This window comes from Porites lutea, chromosome 2 (genome assembly GCF_958299795.1).
Source record: "Porites lutea chromosome 2, jaPorLute2.1, whole genome shotgun sequence".
Taxonomy (NCBI): domain Eukaryota; kingdom Metazoa; phylum Cnidaria; class Anthozoa; order Scleractinia; family Poritidae; genus Porites; species Porites lutea.
In genome coordinates, this window is record NC_133202.1 from 41,050,572 (window position 1) to 41,070,145 (window position 19,574).

At 38.1% G+C, this 19,574-nt stretch overlaps 1 protein-coding gene across 1 annotated transcript; it reads left to right on the forward strand.

Annotated features, from left to right (window-relative positions):
- Positions 1–12,019: 12,019 nt before the first annotated feature.
- Positions 12,020–16,509, forward strand: LOC140927021 (synaptotagmin-15-like). Its single transcript, XM_073376684.1, has 4 exons — positions 12,020–12,199; positions 13,805–14,385; positions 15,357–15,480; positions 15,943–16,509. The coding sequence occupies exons 1-4, from the start codon at positions 12,118–12,120 to the stop codon at positions 16,251–16,253; spliced, it is 1,098 nt and encodes a 365-aa protein (XP_073232785.1). The 5' UTR covers positions 12,020–12,117; the 3' UTR covers positions 16,254–16,509.
- The last annotated feature ends 3,065 nt before the right edge of the window (positions 16,510–19,574 follow it).

Below are 19,574 nucleotides of genomic sequence, written 5' to 3' on the forward strand. Positions count from 1 at the left end.
ATAGGATGCAGAATTCTCAGCAAATTTAAAAGTAGAAAATGGCGATAATTTTCTCTTCTCTCTAGTGGAAAATCCCCAGCAATATAACTTTCAAAGTTCCGGAAGGCAAATCATCATAACTGTTTTCTTGTCACAGGTTGTACACAATTAAATATATTCAACAGCAATTAGCGGACAAATTAAGGCAAATCTCTCGGTTATTGTTTATTCTTGAACCATATTTCTATGTTATTTCTTAGGTTCAGAACCCTAGTGTAAAAAAAAGCTGCACTCAAGCCTGCAGACATGCGAACATGATCTACTCATTGCGGAATAGACAACTTGCATATTTTATGTTATTTTATTTTCAGGAAAATGTTGAGCACACTTTCTACCTCTACTCGTAAAATGACGTTTGGCGTGATGTGCTGAGATTTTGTGGTAATAGCAGTTAAAAAATAAATGTGATATTGGATATCTGTTTTCTATCATTAAATTTTTTGAATCATGATATATGAGTGGGTACGTTAGTTTATTTAACACATATCACATGAGCGAAGGCTCTTTTAAATACTATATGTAAAAAAGTAGGCGAAAACTATTTACGGAAAATACCGAAAATAAAATACTTAGATGAAACATTAAAAATCTATTTCTAGAGAATACAGCTGCAGTCAAATGCGGATGTTGCTCTAAAATATAGAAAGCTGCCCTCAAGCTTTTATCTTATCAGGTAGTTAAAAAGGGTCCTTTGACGAGGTTTGAAATCAATATACCCATATTTCACAAAACTGAGAAGAATGAGAAACATTCATCTCTCACAGAAAACCGACACCGAATCTCACCTTAACAATGATTATCATAGATGAAGATCATCAACTAAATATATAAGATTTTCAACAACCTAGCCAGTTAAGTCCTTCAGTATTTGAGATTGATTTAAATGTTTTTGTTAAATTGCTTAAAGATATATATTGTTATTTGAGATCAATCAGTCATTCTGAAACACCTTTACTTACGCATTCTTAATAAGAGCCTACTTGAATTTAATTACAGCAAAAAAAGCAGATTTTCGTGCAAATTTATGGGTAGAAAATGGCGACAATGTGCATAGTGGAAATCTCCAGCAACATAACTTTCAAAATGCATGAAAACAAGCCACTTTACTTTTATTATACTTTTCACGGAAAAGCAATTAAATATATTCAAATGAAATTAACTGTTAACCTAAGGCAAATCCCTCGTTATTTGTTTACTAAAAAGCATATCCTCTCTGTCTTCTCTCTCTTAGGCTATGATGGGGGCGATAGCATTTGCGCCCGCACGAAAACCACTTCGGATTGGGCTTCTGTTTGTCAGGCACAAGAACGGTGATTTCGACGCGATTTCTGCAACGGAGCGAAGCTGCGCAGCGCCGATCTCTAAAGCGGAGAGTCACGTATCGGATAGGAGTTCAAACTATACCAGGCATCTTTCGTACCGACACGAAAAGCTGTCCAGTATAGTATGAACAAAGCCTTAGGTGTACTGCAAAAAGCTACACTCCAAATGCAAAACATTGGACACCGATTGGATATCTGCAGTGGAATGTCAAACATGTGTTCTTTGCAGTAGAAGCAACCTGCAGCATCCTAAGATGGATCTGTTAGTTCTTGATGGACTGCGTTTATGACATTAACACAAAAAAAAATACGGTATTGGTTCCGTCATCTATCGTAAAATAAAGAAGAGATGATAAAAGATGCCCTTTGGAACGGAATAAGTATCTCACGATTTGAGAGAACATGCAACTCTTACAGAAGGAATTCCCCTTTAACAATATGTGATCTAGAGGGGTAGAAGATCATAAAATATATCTGATTTCGCTTTCAACGTAATGATCCTGATGATTGGGTTTTAAGCGGGGATTCGTTATATTAAGGCTTTAGAAGTATATTTTTATAAATGTTTTCATATATGCAGATATAATTTTCAAAAGTCTGTCTATACCAATAACTGCAAGAAACGCACGTTTCTCATTGGTAAGAATTTAAAAACTAGGAAAATTTTGGCTGTCACTCGAGGAGACAGAGAGGAGAAATGTGATTCCCATTTCCGTGAAAACAAACTATCGCATTAAGTTTGCTTCAGTTAGACAAACAATTAAATATATTTTTCATAATTCAGTCAAGTACTTCAGCCACACTTAATGCAGTAGCAATTAGCAGTCGAATCATGGCAAATCCCTCGAGTTGCTTGTTCACTTGCGAACATAACCTTCGATCTTCTCCCTTGTTTCCTGTGACACCCATAGATCGGATGGCCTCTGTCAAAGGGCCTCTGTTCGCGGGGGAACCTGTTCAGTAATCATAAGGGCAGTAAGAAACTATGAAGAATGTTGTATTTGATCCGTCCTTTATAGTCAAGTTAGGAGCAACGGCATAACAAGATTGGTCCTTAAGTACGACTTCATATCGGCAAACTTATAACGGTTTAGTACTAGCCTTGAGAAAACAAGCAACATGTATGAATGTTTCCTTGACAGTATGTCATCAAGACAGTTAAACTAATAAGTTTATTAGGAAAAAATATCTAATTTCTTTCTAACTAGTTTTTTTGATTAATGGGTTTGATTTCGGTTACCGATTTAGTGTTTGCAATATCAGTGTTTTGCTAGAAATATGCAAAATATACGAAAAATTGTCTAAGCCTAGTTACTGCAAGGGAAGCACGTTTCTCAGCGACTTTGTAAGTAGCCAATGAATATGTGAGTTTTTTCACTCACCCGCGCTAAGTTTACTCTTTTTAAACAGTTAATGATAATAAAGGACCTCGTCTCCCCTTAATTCTGTAGCAGTTAGCAATTCAGGTACAATTAGCGGTCGAATCTTGCATTTGGCGGCAAATCAATCGTAATAGGTTTGCCTCTTGTAAGCAAATCTAGATTCCGGAATCCCGGAAATTTTTCCTTGTGAAATCCAGAATCTGGGAAATTTTTGTTTGTGGAATCCGCAATCTGGGATACAGCTCAAGGAATCCGGAATCCCACTAACGATTGCAATCCGGTATCCAAGTTCCACTGGCAAAGAGTCCAATATCCAGTACTTAAATCCAAAATCCAAAATGTGGAGTGGGGAGAGTTAGGTGTTCCTTCGCGTTAGGGCCTGTTTACATGGAAGTAGGGGACCCCAGGTAGGTGAGGTAATATGTGGCAGGTCACCCCACCTATCATGTAAACGTGATCAAATTAAAATGAGAGATTATATGGACAGGCAGGTTACCCCACCTTCCTGGGGTACCCTACCTCCACGTAAACAGGCCCCTCCTTACTTCATTGACGCGGTTAACATTGAAGGCCTTATGCACATCACTTTAAAGAGTTCATTACATTTAGGACTTTATTACATTATTTAGGGCAAAATGTCATCACATTTAGGGCTTATTACCTTTAGGGTCGTTTATTACAGTTAGGTCTTCTATACGGAATACCTCTTGTGCCGACACGAAAACCATACCGGAGGCCTGTGTTCATGCGTAAAAAAGGTTATTTCGGTGTGATTTTTGTAACGGAACTACTCTGCATCCCCGGATCTCGAAAGAAGATCTGTATCGAAAATAAGATAGTTCTGTTCCAAACTTTGGTAAACAGACATTTGGACTGTAGCGGAAGTGAATATATTTAGGAGCGAGGACTGGAATGTAAATTTTCAGGAGTGAGGAATAGGATTTAGTTCACCAAGTCCTCTCGGCCAAACCCTTCGCCACAATGTTCGTCGATGCGTGTGAACGACTTGTTCTAGTTCTGTGACGTTGCAGTTCATACTATACCAGAAAGCTTTTCGTGCCGACACGGTCTAGTGTGAAGACTGCAGCCTTAGAAAGCGTCAATACCCGGGCGGGTTCCATTCGACCAAAATGTCCGGAAATTTTAGGTCAAAAACTCAATGGAAGGGTTCGGTCCAACCGGAAAAGTTTCGAAAAGGATGGTCCATCTTTTGAGGTGGACCACTTTTCCCGGTCGGACCGGTTGGAATTTTGGTTGAATGGATCGCGCCGTTTTTAAAACGAGAGTCAAGCGTAACAAAGAAATGAGGATACAGCTGGCACCTGTTTTGGTCTTTTTGATGTGTGCCTTTATGAGATCCAATTGGCGTGTACTTAGAAGTATTTGACTGTTTGACTGTATTACATCCCATGAGCATATCGGAAGACAACAGCGAAGACAGACAGCCCATCACAACGGGACATAAGGCCTAGATCAAAGCTTGTTAGATTTTCAGGTTATTTATAGATTCATATTTCTTGATAAAGAAAGCTCTCAGCCAATCAAAACAGAGTGCATTTTCGGGATAATGGCAGATGAGGTCAGCCTCAAGAAAGGAAAGCTAATTGGAATAATAGATATTATTTATTATCATATTTTTCGTGCATGTTACAGCTTGTTTGTCGTCTGACTCATGATAGTCCCTTTTTTCACTAACCTCGACATTTTGACCGTGTACTGCTGGCGATTTGCTGAGCGGGAACCTGTTATCAGGGCTTTTGTTGTTATTGTAGTTTCACCATGGAATTAGACTTTTTGAACAACAAACACAGAACGCTCATTGGAACCCTTTACACTCTTTTAAAGGCTTCCGGTCCAATTAGACACCCTGTTCAAGATGCTGTGAGACTCTATTGAGCGGCACATACCCGGTTAGGCCAAGTAGTTCTCCCCCTCCCCCTCCCCCCTTCCTCGGGTGGAACATGCTAGCGATAGAAAACTATTCGAACCTTAAGAAAGGCTCAATAGGAAAACACGGTGCCACAGATAACCCTGTAATAGTCCGCAAAGCGTTTATCCTAACGGACGACAACAACATCCGTTCCCACGCAAAAATACAACATAAATTTATAACTTTTACGGTACAGATGTAGTCGGATTACTGCGTAATGCACACGTGCACCTGATGCTGGTAGTGAATGGAGTGGGCGACAAAAGACGTTACTGTGGGCGATATATTCATGAAACAAACAAATTACAATCAGAGGATCAGAAGATAATATTTCGATAGCATCATATCGACTCATATTTTTAAACACCAAAATTGTGTTCCCGTCAAGGACTCTCGCTCAACAATTATTTTTAGATCACACACCAGTTACATTTATTCACTTTTGATAGTTACTAAGAAACTACTATCCAGTGAAATAAAAGAAAACCAAAGAACACAATTTAAGCTTCATTTTGCATTTTAAAACCGCAACAATTAACGCTTTTCACAGAGAACGAAATTCGCAATAAATTCGCGCAACTGCGAAATCCAGCCCGATGCCATATTTTCTTCAAGGTTCTCAGACAATTTTTTCTGTATTTTTTTTTTTGCCTGAATTTAGCTTCTTCTGTATTTTATTTACGATTTGTCATTTTATCGTCCGGGTTGAAAATTTGCATAAGCCAATGACAAAGTCGGCCATAAAAATCCACACACTTCGGTTATTGTTGCCTAGGTAATAGCCAATCAGAGGGGCTCGTCTTGGCTCCAAGCTTATGTAAACTTCACTAAAAGAATATTCGATTTATTTTATGACGGAAAGACAAATAGAGTTATTTCGCTGAAATTCAAAAGCTTCGACGAAGCAACGAGGTTTTATATATTACAACACCATCTGCCAGGCTGCGAGTTATGGAAAGAAAGGTTAGATACTGGAAAATATAGGACTGACATACGCTTTTTCATAAGGTTTGTGTCTTTTTGCTATATAAAATGGAACAATGCTAGCCATAGTTTTTATTGGTGCTAATTTTAACTGACTGATAAGGAGAGAGCGGAAGAACTAAGAAAGACACTCTTGAGTTTGCAAGGATCCTTATCGGCCAAATGACTCAATTTCACCCAAAAAACAACATATGGATTTGTCAGTATGAATAAAAATCACTTCCTTAAACTTATGGCACGTAAGCAAACCAAACCAAAGGCAGATCTCTGAATCTGAAAAACCGAATTATACCATCCAAAATGTTTTGATGGCATCCTGGTGAGTTTTTGGTAATTACTAAAAACTGAGTGAACGAACGATTGCAAGTTAATTTTTCTTTAGAATGTTTTGGTATTGACTTATACGACAATTTAACGTGGTTTGAAGTGCGTATTATATTTGTGTAAAACGTGGACGCTAAATAGCAACAATTCTATACTATTATGATCAAAAGTTGATTTTTCTTACTATATAATTCGTTACTCAGCCTTCCAAAAAGTTTAATCACTTTGATTACGTGCGATTAGTTTTAGTTAAAAGTCACAATAACAAGCAGTCAGCCTAATGCACTTCCTTGCGAAATAACTGAACCTCGATTTAACAGAGATGAAGCTACCAAAAATATATAAAAGGACGCTTGAAGCTATTTTAGAATCAGCTTTCAGTTGAAAAACGATAGAAAGTAGGCCCTTGTTTCGTTCAATTATGTTCTTTTCAGTTCTATAATTATGTATAATGAAAACAGTGCATGAATGCCAAACAACGACATGTTCCAAAAGCAATTCAAGAACCCTGCCCCCTGCTGCCTAGGAGCTAATTATTTCTTTAACACTATTTGCTTTTTTATGGGTAGTAATATACTCAAAGAAAAAAATACTAATTAACCCACTTTGAATTAAAGCCCATGCTGTTAGTGAATCTGAAAATCAATTTTATTTTTTAAATGGGTAACAGCAAAATTAACAATAAGCACACGTCCTGATCGAGATGACTATTATTAAGTCTTGACGGAATGTTTTATGGCTCAGTTTTTAAAAGAATATATACTGCTGGGGTTGTCGGTGTTGTTCATTTTCTTCGTGTTTTGCCTGGAGAGAGTTACTTGGGTTAATTTTTGCTGTGTATGTGCCGCTAGCCTTTCAGAACTCCTTTCCCATTAACAGTAAATTCTGTGACCAGTTATATAGATTCCATCTTGGTCCGTCGATCCGTTTTGGGAAGTGTAATTTTTACGATCCCAACTTAGTCACTTTCTGTTTATGCATCTACCTTATGGAGCCTTTTAACTTGGTCATCCTGACATGAACTGAAACTTTTGTTAAAACCAGCCAATCTCTACCTACCTGAATTTTCTGACCCAACAAAGTACTGAAAATGTGCGACCCCATTCTAGTAACTCTTTTAAAAATGCAACCCATTATAGTCAATCCAGTCGTGAAAATGCGGCCCCATCCAGCGGCTCATCCCCATTTTCTTATTCAGTAGGGGGTACCCTCGGAATGTTTTGTCTTTCTCTCCGGACGAAAACAGAAACAGGAAGAAGCAAAAACAACAGTTGATCCCGCCAGTTTGAAGACTTCAAAGGATTTTTATTGTTAACTGTCGGATCTCAACTAAAGGCCACTTATGAAGTCCACGCGAAAAAGAAAACGGAATCTAATTAATTCTCTTAATTGCATGAATAATGATGGTACCCCTTGTCACTTTCGAACAGATAAATTGCTGCTGAAAAAAGGTGGTCAAACAGCACCTCACTGAACGGCTCACACAATTGGCTGTGAAAACAATAGGATAACCACATAAACAATATCCCTAACGCTCAACAGAAAAGGCAATATTGTTTCAGACGACCACTTAAATTAGAGGTTCTTGTGAAGTACTAAGCTTATTAAAAGGATAGAGACTTCATGGATTAAAGTATACATACGGGTAGGAAGGTCTGTCAAATATTTTGAACGGCCGCAACTAGCGATTGTACCTTGTATCATTTTTAATTTATCAAACGCTTCCTAAAAATGACAAAAAGACTTCCTTTTTTTGTTGAGGGTTAAGGTTATTGTGTGTGCGGTTATCCCACTGTTTTCACAGCCAATTGTGTGAGCCGTTCAGTGAGATGCAGTTTGACCCCCGTTTTAATACATCTAGAGCATCCCCTGGGGCTGTTTCACTCTGTCTTGTACTTCCGTGTTTGGCCAATGGCTTTCGAAACTAAAACAAAGTCATTTAATATTCGATGCCTTTCACAATCAATAATTTCATCTTGAAGGAAATTAGGACCTTGATACGCACACTTTTCATTCCAGTATAGTTTGAGCCTCAGCATAAAAGCTGTCTTGAATAAAATCGCGTTGAAATCTCCCTGAACCCCAACAGTTACACTGAGTATAGAGAAAGTACACGTCTGTCTTTACTCATGCACACCATCCACATGAACCGGAAGCCTCCTGTATAAATTCTATTCAGGCTCGTTTCCAGGTTCTAGCTGTCTCTTCCTGAAACAGACATGCGGCATCTTTTGAACATTAGAGATATCACCATTGACGTCAAGAAATCAAAGAGCGACCGACAGACCTTTGCAATCAATCTTTATTTGCCCGACCAAACTTTACTCCTTAAATCCAAGGCCTGATTATCTTCTGTATAGGTATGGAAATTTTCTTTTATTTACTTAGTGAAAATCTTCCTTAACTTGGTAAATATGTTATTGTTACTCCATTGTTTTCGTCTCTGAGATTTAATGTTCTGGCTCAATCAGTCCCTCCCATTTACTGACAACGGATTATCTTCCTGCCCTAGAAACATAATAATAACAATGAACGATTGTGGACTTAAACGACGGGTTTGTGGGGAGCAAATATTTTTACGCTACCTCAACGCCTTCTTCAGTAGTCATTATGTACATAGAAAAAAAATTCGTACATTTTCATTATTTAGTCTGCCCAATGATTTAATGAATACACCAAACATGAATTTTTTGCATCGTTTGACTTTCGCGAATTTTGAAATCTGAGAGCAGCAATCTGACATTCAATGTTTGTGATAATGAAAAAATTTCAGTTTTTTTGTTACTTTTTTAGTTCTTGTCGAATTCGTAGAGATATGGAATATCATCGATATGCGCTCACTAGTGAGATACCGATTTAAAGACCTCTTTAAACATAAGAAGATAAATTCCATATCCGAGATGTCCTTGCATTATTCTGTTCATCATGTAAACAAGTACCATGTATATATTGTTTATCTCTTCTTGCTATAATTTTCATATTTAGGACAGACCATTAGAACTAACCGGAGGTAGGGTGACAATTCCCCCAAAAAACTCCTGCAAGGGAAGCTTGTCTACAAAAAAAATCCTGCGAGCGGTGAAACGTAAAACAAAATTCTTGCAGAGGAAGCGACATGCATAGTAGCATTTAAGGTTATTGAAAGTATGGGATAAGGGGGGAAAGGTAACATAAAACAGTGCCTAAAGATACAAAGAGAATTGAAATTCTTAATTTGTGCTTCTGCAGTACTTTTATTTGAAAACAACTGTTTGACATTTCTTCATACAACAAAACATAAATAATAATGGCTGGCTTACTACACAGTCATCATTACCCCTGAGGATATTAATTGCTGTCACAAATAATTATACTATAAAATATCTCTCTTCAGATGTAAAATGTATTTCAAAATCTTTTTGATAGAACATTAACTGTAATATAAGAAATATAACATTTTCTCAACTATACTAAACCTGGAAATTTTCAACAATAAATAACAGTATAATTTTGTGTTAATATACACTAACAACCATCAAAACCACAAAACGTATTGGATGCATTGAAGTGCCTCTGTTTCGATATATTTGAATAATAACAATCTATATTATGACTCAATTATATAATGGAAATTCCCAATAATAAATATCTGACCGTGTAATTTTGGTTTAAATTAGAAATAGTAACAATAGTCAAAATAACAAAATATACTGGATCAAGTGAAGTGCTATTGCTTTTTATTAATAACTAGTGATATTCTGGCTCAATTCTGAAGTGGAAATTTCTACCAGTAAATAACAGTACATTATTATTTGTTTCCGAAACAGTAACGACTGACAAAATAACAAAATATGTACACCATATTCCAAAATGGCAGGTATTTTTTTGTCTTATAATATGTTAATTGGCCCTCAATGCCATGTTTCAAGGTACTCGGGTAGTAGTCTCTCTCTCTCAGTTATTTCGGCAGATGCTATTGAGCGCCTAATTATCGTTAATGAAAAAGTAATCTTGCTACTATTTTTGGATAAGCTATATTGCACAAACTGTAGTGCAACTGCTCTTTCTTAAATTAAAATAACAATCCATGAGATTTATATTTCGGATGGAGTAAGGGAAGGCCTCGAAAAACGGTTAGCAGCAAATGTTTACAAGTAATATCGAGACAAAGTAATTTTGAGGGACTTGAAAAATGCCTTGAAAAACAAAATTTAAAAAAACAACAACAATAACAACAACAAAAATCAACTTCAAAGCAGTTGTCAACGCTTTGAGACGCAAGAGAACATGGTGAAAGAAAAGTTTGGAAGAAACTGTTTACAAGTATCAGAAAAAAGAAGGAAAGAAGATCAGTTTGGTGACTGGGAAAATGCCTTAACTGGGTAACAGTAAAAACAAAAGTTCGTGCAAAGCTTGTGCCTCAGAAAAAAAAATACTGCAGACAAGGGGGCTTAAAAAAATTCAAACTCATGCATTCTAATGGTCCGTTCCTAAATTTGAGCAAACGTATAATGGATGACAAGCGTCGCAGCCGATTTTAAAGACGGCGGTTGTCATAGTAACATTTGTGTGTTGATAACACAAGCAAAATTATCGTATTTTAAAGTCTGTTCAGATAAAGTTTTTCTCAGTGACAGAAATCCTTGTAAAGCACTGTAGTTTGGCTTTTACTCAAGTTTTTTTTTGTTTCCTGACCTGCTTGAATGAATCATTTCATTATTCGTGAAAATGTCCGGTAAGTGGGACTGGTGATTATAATTCCATATCTTTGCTTTGCTGAGTCACAAATTTGATGTTTCAAAGTACAATATTCAAGCTCGATTATCTTATTTTACTGATGCTGCCAAGCAGATTACACTAACGGACCAAAGAAACCAAGCTGAAATTCACTGCAAATTGTAGACAAACTTAAAGCAAGGGGCACACATACACCAACTCACGGCCTGGCCAGTACTTGACTTGTGCGTACAGCCATATCACCCAGGCAGTGGCAGCCATGGACAGCTGTTTCGCCCTTATTGGGGCTCATCACCATGGCATAGCCGTCGGGTTTCGCCCTTTCATAGACCCGACTCGCTTAGAGGGTGACCTGGAATCGAGTTTAACACATGTTAAGCCAATCGCCTATCATATAACCCATCAAGGCTACTAACCTCGTTCCCAGGTTCTCTCTCCTACCCGTCGGGACGGGTAGGAGAGAGAACACTGGGAACGAGATTGCAAGGCTGCCTGTCAAAAAGTGTATGAAATGCAAAATCAAACAAACCGTTTGATTACTGAGTCAGTTATGACTAAAATAGCCATTACGCGATGCTTTATAGCATCTTAAAGACCTGAAACATTCATTCGTTTAACGCCCCCAGTTACAGAGGGTGGCATAAATTGAAATAGCCAGCAAAACCTTCGTTGACAAATAATATAATTATGCTTTGAGTTCGTGATATACTAACTACATTTACAAATACAGGAAAAGGAGAGCCAAAAAATATAGACCTACAAATCGAGGCGTTTGATCATTCTTTACTTCGTTGGACAATATTATAGATTTTATCTTACAATTTAAATAGCTCTGGATTCTCTCCATTATCAACCTTATCTGGATAAAATGTCTTTAATATCGTTTATACAGCTGAGCCCGTTATAATTTCCTCACGTATCGAGAAAATGACGTTTTAGAATTAATGAAAGTTGATAACTATCTCAGTGTAAACACGTCACGTTGACAATATTTGTTTTAACCTCTGTGTGCAATGTTCTCAAATTAGTATATAAAAACGACAATTTTTTTCGCAATGAAAACATCGAAAAAGCTAAGGCGTAGGTTATTTTAGAGCTAAAATCATAGATAATTTTCTAATTTTAGATTTTCACCAAAAATTCTACAAAAAAAAATGGTATTTATAGCATCCTTATAAAAAAAAAGTATTGAAATTGAAATTAACTTTTTTGTTGCTGTGATACTCTAGATTTATGTGAGAAATGTCATACGTCGTTTTTAATTGGGTTGGTTGGGTTCACGTATGTTAGCCGAGTAAAGATCACATATTCTGATTTCTTTACAGGTTTTGAAGACGCGTATCTTCAGAGCTTCTTAACATTAACTCCCTGAGCATAGCAAGTGGAAAGCAAAGTGCGTTTAATTGTTTACTGCTTCATTATGGGAAACGACATTTCACATGCACACGTTCCTTCAATCCGCAACATTAGAAACAAGAAGCCTGTCAAACTTCCAGCCAAAGGTTAATAGAAAATTTGTTCTCTTTTAACGCTTTTTTTCCCTTAAAGGTAATTTTAATACTTCTTCGGGAACACTAGTATAGTCACCTTTCGCCTTGCGGACACCCCGCTAATAATACGGACAGCGGCTAAATCCCGGGCAAAAATATATTACAGACTTTGACTGAAAAAAACTCGGCCCGCTACTACGGACTCTCACCAATGAGGACACCAACTGGAGGTGCCTATAGTGTTCGCTTTAAAAGGAGCTGTCTGTATTACTCGCTCTTTAGGGAATATAAAATGTTAACTGATTTTTGTATCATGTTAATATTCTGATGGTATACGCTGTAGCAAAATGTTGTAGGTATCCGATTGTTCGTGAACTGATGAACACAATATTTCAAGCCTTATTTCAAGCTAGAATTGTGCTTTTTAGCCAAAAATATATCATCCTGTCAGAAGAATAAATTTTGTAGAATGCTATACAAACCAATTTCACTCAATATCGCTTATCAAGTTTTATTGAATTGAAACTCTTCATTTAATCTTAGAGATGAACAGGCATTTTATATTTTATGCTTGTTGACTCAGCGTTCTCTTTTCAAAGCGTAAACTATTGGACGGAGGACGATTTACAGATAAAATGAAAAAAACGATTCTAAAGAAAGCAAATTAAACTGTTTTAATGCTAATAACTGTTCCTTTTTCCCTTAAACTTCAAATTTATTTTTAAACAGCTGTTGACGTTTTATTCTATAGCTTTTTTGTGTTTTTTTCCCTTTACGAACAATACTCTTTTAGTTAATAACGACTTTAAAATGACCGCCTTTACGACGATTTAATACTATTGCGGCAGTTCGTAATTTCTTCCTAGAGTGATAAAGATCTTTTCTTCCTTCCCCAAATCGCGCACCTGTGTCATGATGTCATGGAGACCGCTAACGTCTGCTACACACTACACCCACGACACTACACCCAAGTACCAGCTAAAAATAGCCGCAATTTCAGTCCATTCTTTTATGCCCTTGACCTTATACACAGTTTTAAGAGATCTTCCTTCGCTAGTTATCGCAAAGGAAGACATCAGTTTGATGAGAGGAATAAGGGAGGGCTCCTGGGGAGGGCAAATAGGTTCAACATCTGGCGCCAACTAACAACAGAGGTTGCGCGTGGTCTCCAACGTTCTTCCTATATTGAGACAAATTGTCACGTGAGCCGTCGGAGATTACGTGACTTAAAAGTGACCCTCAAAGGATGAATTACAGTCGACTCCCGTTAATTCGAACCTTCAAAGGAAATAGAAAAAAGTTTGAGTTATCGAGGGTAAAATTATGTAGAAAATGATCTGAAGAGAAATGAAAATTGCGTCGAGTTAACGGGAGGTTCGAGTTATAGAGGGTTCTAGTTACCGGGAGTCGACTGCAGTAACCTACGATAAGTGCTCTCTTTGTTACGCTAAGGTTTCATTAGTTAGCATAGATCTTGTTGTTGAATATTAGCCTAATGTTTCTTTTGCATTCTGTTTTTCTTTTTTGTATTTTGTTTTTGTTTTATTTTAAGAGAATCTGAAGGTTTTATGGTTGAACGGGCTTCTTCACATTTTTTTTTCTTCACTTTTTTTCTAGATGCCTGTGAGTTTGAAATCCCCAAGCGCTATGATCCTGATGAACGACGTGACTCAAGCCATTCCAATAACAAGATTGCCATCCAAGAAATAGACGCTGCCATTTATTCTAATCCAGACATCATTGACGACTTGGCCATTCCAGCTCCCGAGCCTCCCCCCCTGGGGTCACTGATGTTCGAGGTTCGTTATGAAAAATACGAAGAACAGTTGAATGTCCATTTGATAGGCGCACAAAGGCTGCCGGTCAGGCACTTGGTAACCGAGCCAGGCAATGCTTCGCATGGTGGGATCATAAAATGTGATCCGATGGTAGAAGTCTGTTTACTGCCTGAGGAAAAGCCAGTTGTAGAGAGCTACACCCAGTTTGGGATTCAGGATCCAAAGTTTGATGAACATTTTGCGTTTAAGCTCTCTTCCTCTCAATTGAACAACAAAACTTTGAGGTTTACTGTTTATGACCATAAAAGGCGACACAAACTAACGCCGATAGGTCACGTGTTGTACTCTTTAAAAGGACTGGGAAAAGCTGGGGCCCTAGAAGAAAAGATCATCGAAAGAAATCTGAAGCTCAACTCACAGGTAAAATTAAAAGCCACGATGAAATCTCGGTTGTCTCAGTTGTTGTAGTTACTGTTTACCTTTGTCATCGCTATCCCAATCCCGCGGCTGTGCCCAAATTTCGGCGAATCCCACTTCCCGGGTAGCAATCAAATTCCGTATCCCGTTAACCTCTTCCGAATCCCACACTGTATTTTGGTCAAATCCCGGATCTCGGGAGCTCCCAACATAAACTGCGGCACCGTTGTTTTCATCTTTGATTTCCGCCGGCTTTCAGAGTCAGTCTTTTGTACTACTACCACTACTACTGCTGCTACTCTACTACTACTACTACTACTACTACTACTACTACTACTACCACTACCACTACCACTACCACTACCACTACCACTACCACTACCACTACCACTACCACTACCACTACCACTACCACTACCACAACCACTATCACTACCACTACCACCACCACTACCACTACCACTACCACTACCACTGCCACTGCCACTGCCACTGCCAATGCCACTGCCACTACCACTGCCACTACCACTGCCACTGCCACTGCCATTACCACTACCACTACCACTACCACTGTCACTGCCACTGCCACTGCCACTGCCACTGCCGCTGCCGCTGCCGCTGCTGCTGCTGCTGCTGCTACTGCTACTGCTACGACGACGACGACGACGACGACGACGACGACGACGACAACTACGACGACTAATAATAATAATAATAATAATAATAATAATAAATTTATCTCAGCTGGCCGAGCGGGCAAACCAGTTGGCTTTTTACAAGCGTGGTCGAGGATTTGTACTCGCGACCTCCGTTTTCTGAATTGCAAGTCCTGCGTTCCAATCGCTCAGCCACGCTGTCTCCTCTAACTTTGCTCACACTTGCTATAAGAATGCTTAATTAATTTGTTTTCTTAGTTTCTGCTCTCCACTTCTGCTTACACTTACTCAGCATGGTTTTTGTTTTCTCTTCCTTAGCCTTACGGTCACACACGTGGTGAGATACTAGTGTCGCTAAACTACAACCCAGGATTTAACACCATCACAATAGGAATCGCCAAAGCTAAAGATCTCTTGAACTTTGATGGCCAAACATGTAGAGGTTAGTGATCGTTTTATGACCGTCTATTTCACCAAAAGAAAGATGTACTGAGAAAAATATAGATTTTCAGTTAGTCGAGCAGAAATACCGGAACTGCTTGAATAAAAGACATACAGTATAGCGGGAGAAGTACTCAACATGTAAACAACTGTCCTTCTTGACTGAATAGTAATTTATTTATTTACACTTTATGTCCATTAACTTGAAAATTCATTATTGCCGAAAATTCATTTCCATGGGCTGAATTCACTTTTATCAGTCACTGCGTCAACACCAGGGTCGATTGATCCTCCCCCAATAACAACGATTAAGTTTTTGAGCTCTAGTTTTCCCTTTAAAGTTCTCATGTTTAAATTCAAAACTGTAAATTGACATCAAAACAGTTTTTAAAATACTTTTCGCTCGTTTTCACAATGATGTGCATTTCAAAATCTAGACTCTTGAAAATGTCATTTTTTGCAGAATACTTTGTGAAAGTCACAGAAGTTTGCTCAGGAAATAAAGTCAAAACAAAACGTTCACCTGCAACAGACGGTGAAAGAAACCCAGTCTTCAACACTACACTCTCTTTCCAAGTCTCTCTTCAACAGCTCAGACACACGAGCCTGGTGCTGACCCTCGTCGGTCGTGGAAAAATGAGGAGTAAGAATACCGTAGGCCGCACTATCCTGGGACCCAGTATCTATGAGTCTGATAGCGAAAGAAACCACTGGGGTCGAATGATTATGTCACCTATGAAAACTGTTGAGCAGTGGCATGCGTTATATTTATAATTATGGGTTCGGATTATTCGTGAACATTTCACTCTCTTTCTTGCGTTTACATCACACTGGCCAGGAACCCACTGACAACCAGGAGCGGACAACTCCCTTGTTCCTAAGCAACGGCGTTTTCACAGACCAGTTTAGCTTTAGAAAGATTTTCCCGCGAATTTTGAATATTCGTATACGGAACGGTGTTTTCATTCTCGCGGGAAAAAGTGCTCAAAAATTATGCTAAAAATAACTTCATCTGTGAAAACGCCGTTGCATAGATAAAGGATGGGAGTTGCACGTTCGGGTTTATGGGTTCCTGACACTGGCTAATTTCATTATCAAGCCTTTCTTTGGGATCACAGACAACTCTCTCTTGACGGACCCTTCCTTTCTTTACTCCCTTTATTTGACTCCCTATAAGAAGGACATCTGTCTAAGACGGGCTCTTACAGCCGGTCCCAAAGGTTCCAAAGGTTTTCGTCTTAGAGAGAGAGTCGACAGCATAACATGCGAAGTTTAACAACGATAAATAACCAGGGGCGTTCGGTAGCCAGCCCATAGCCCTGTAGGCCTGGGCCTACAAAATTTTGGTTTGATCACTCTACTGCTTGTTATAAATTATGCGTTGTTGGGGTGAGCTAAAAAGCTTAAGAGCTCGAAGTCTTGCGTGCAATCTTCAGGATATGTGGAAATGAAAGTCAGCCAGGCCTACAACTAGTCGAAAAGCTGGCTACGCTCCTGATAACCAAAGTACTAAAAAGAATTAGCCATTATAAAGGTTGCGTTTCAGACAGGGCTGCGTTGAATTGACTATCTTGGAGGATGAATTTGAAAAACCTCGAAATTGCCAATCAAAGAAGTGATAAGGCCATAAAACAGTCTCATACTTATATGCAAATGAAGCAACACTGTCCTAGAGGCGGCTTGTACATATACACATTTCCTGGAGACTGAAGGACTCATGACTAGGGTATCGACTGATCATGATTAGAAAGACTTTTTAACTGCAATTTCTTTCTTTTGAACTGCGATTTCAAATAGTGGATGAAAAATTACACTCTCTGCAGATCGATGCAGACTGAAATACGAGTTATAAGCAAAATACATCCCACATTAGTACAGGCACGTTTTTCAGCTCACGAGTATCTTCGAAATGATATGTTCAAAAATGCATTAAATATCAGTCTTTACTGATTTTGTCACGGCAACAAACGTTGTTTCTTGTAAATAATTCTTAAAAACAGAGAGGGTAAAGTTTAAGTCACTTAAGTCTCCGTCCCTTAATGAAAAATTTTCCTTTTTTTTTCATCCTCTGCTCGCTTTCTTTTTATATGGAAAAAAATACAGACTGGCAGCGGAGTTTTTAGGTTTTGGTCAGGCTACAAAGTGGAGGTCAGAAGTGCTGGGGAACTTTATTTGATATCAGTAAAACTATCAACTCTCTTCTCCCGCCCCCAAAAAGGTTGAATTTTTAGTAAGATGGATACGTAGAAGGGATTTGCTAGCACAGATTGCTTGGTCAAGTTATATAAACCGAAGTCGAGTCAATGTTTACTATTACAATTACATTCAGAGAGAAGAGACGTATGTGAAAAGATTTCCTGGAGTAGCTCAAGTTTTTTTTGACCTCCACTATAGCCCGCCTCTGTATGAACGCATTACCATTTTACCAAGGAAAAAGGGCGAATCTCATTGATAGGGCTTTTATAACGGTTGCTCATTTAATACTTAGGGACCAGTTTATACCAAAAATGGAAAAATGTACAGCATTGATATGAAATATTATTTCAACGATAAATGCCATTTTCACTAAAATGGAAATTGTACATATTCTAAAAAACACAAATACATGTTATTTTTATCATTTACTTTTGTTTTATCTTTTAGTTTCCACGAAATAAATACAAATGGGTGAGGTCGTGAGGGTTGATGGTGGTCGGGTTGAGGCTTGGCAAGTAGTTTTATTATGATTATTATTTATTATTTATTTTTTTTTAACCCTTACATTCACTGTGGAGTTTCAAGTATGTTATTGCATAGCCTACTAAGATAAATAAGTTTAATCCTCATCTTACGTTATCACTGCAGGGCCTTAGCTATAATAAGACGAACCAATTAACTTGTATGTGCCGAAGAGGCTGTGGATTTTTTTTTTAAAGTAGCTGTGAAAGAAAGTGCTAAATTTTTGTTTCCTGATCATCTAATGTTGCCTTGGTAGGTATTTTGGTCTGATTAGGCCTTGCTTGAGTGGCAGCATGTTTTTGCTGGCTAGCAGGGCTCCATTTAAGTTTTAAATCAACGGTGACGCTTTGCTGAGAGAGAAAGCTTCAGCAACTTCGACGGTGATGACAGCGAAAACGTCATTTTAAAAGAGAATTCTTGTTGTTTTAATCTTCAACGCTGTTATTCACCTCAGTCTTTCATCCAAGTTAAAATAAAAAAAAACGAGAGAATGAAAAAATGAAAAAATCGTCGTCTTGTATTTAGGTCCTGAGCGAAACTTGAAAGTTAGAAGTTGAGTTTGGAAGTCGTGAGTGTGTAGTAACCACAAGGAAATGTACCAAAATGAATGATACACTTACTGAGTTGTTGTTTTGCTTATGAAACCTCTCGCTTTTTGACGTTTACGTTCTCTTGCCTTCGGCGTTTAGGAACCTCACTTTTATTCATGTATGTATTATATGTCTGAATATTATGAGAGCGTACTTATCAATGTGTCAGTGTAATCGAAAAAAATTATAATAAAGAAGGCAACACAAATGGCTGCTTTTCACGTTAAATATGTATTAAGAGGTATCTGCAAAATCAAAAATTTAACGGTGAGAGAACACTGTTGGTCGACTCGGACATGCGCGGAAACTTCATCCTTAAACTAGAATCTTCCCTATTATTCTTCAAGATGCAGTGGGCAAAAATTGCTAATGTCTCTGGGTTCAAATTATTTCCCTGAAATATTGACTTTAAGTAACGGTACCCGAAACGGTGGGGCTTTATTAGAGAGTTTAAGATTCAAATTTTAGACAGATAAAACTTCCATTTGTAACACGTGACGAAGTTTCCCCTCTAAGGTAAGGACAGTTCAAGTTTTATCTGCTCATTTCCAGATGTATAAGAGAAATTGTCAACTTGAACTTGCCGTTTGCTGCATTTGCCGTAAACGTGAGTCTAAGAGTCTCTATTAATTAACGATTGGATCGTGAGGCAGCGTATGTAGAGATCAATGAAGCACGCGGGAAGTTTGAAGAAAACGAAAGAGGTGTAAGAGTTGCTCGAGGTTGCAGCCGAGAGTAGCTTTAGCCTCTTGAGATTATTCTCTCCTGCGGATACCATGCTCCGCGT

Coding starts and splice junctions, on each gene's coding strand:
- LOC140927021 (XM_073376684.1), top strand. CDS start 12,118: ATGGGAAACGACATTTCACATGCACACGTTCCTTCAATCCGCAACATT. Junction 14,386..15,356: donor ATCTGAAGCTCAACTCACAG/GTAAAATTAAAA, acceptor TCTCTTCCTTAG/CCTTACGGTCACACACGTGG. Junction 15,481..15,942: donor TGATGGCCAAACATGTAGAG/GTTAGTGATCGT, acceptor CATTTTTTGCAG/AATACTTTGTGAAAGTCACA.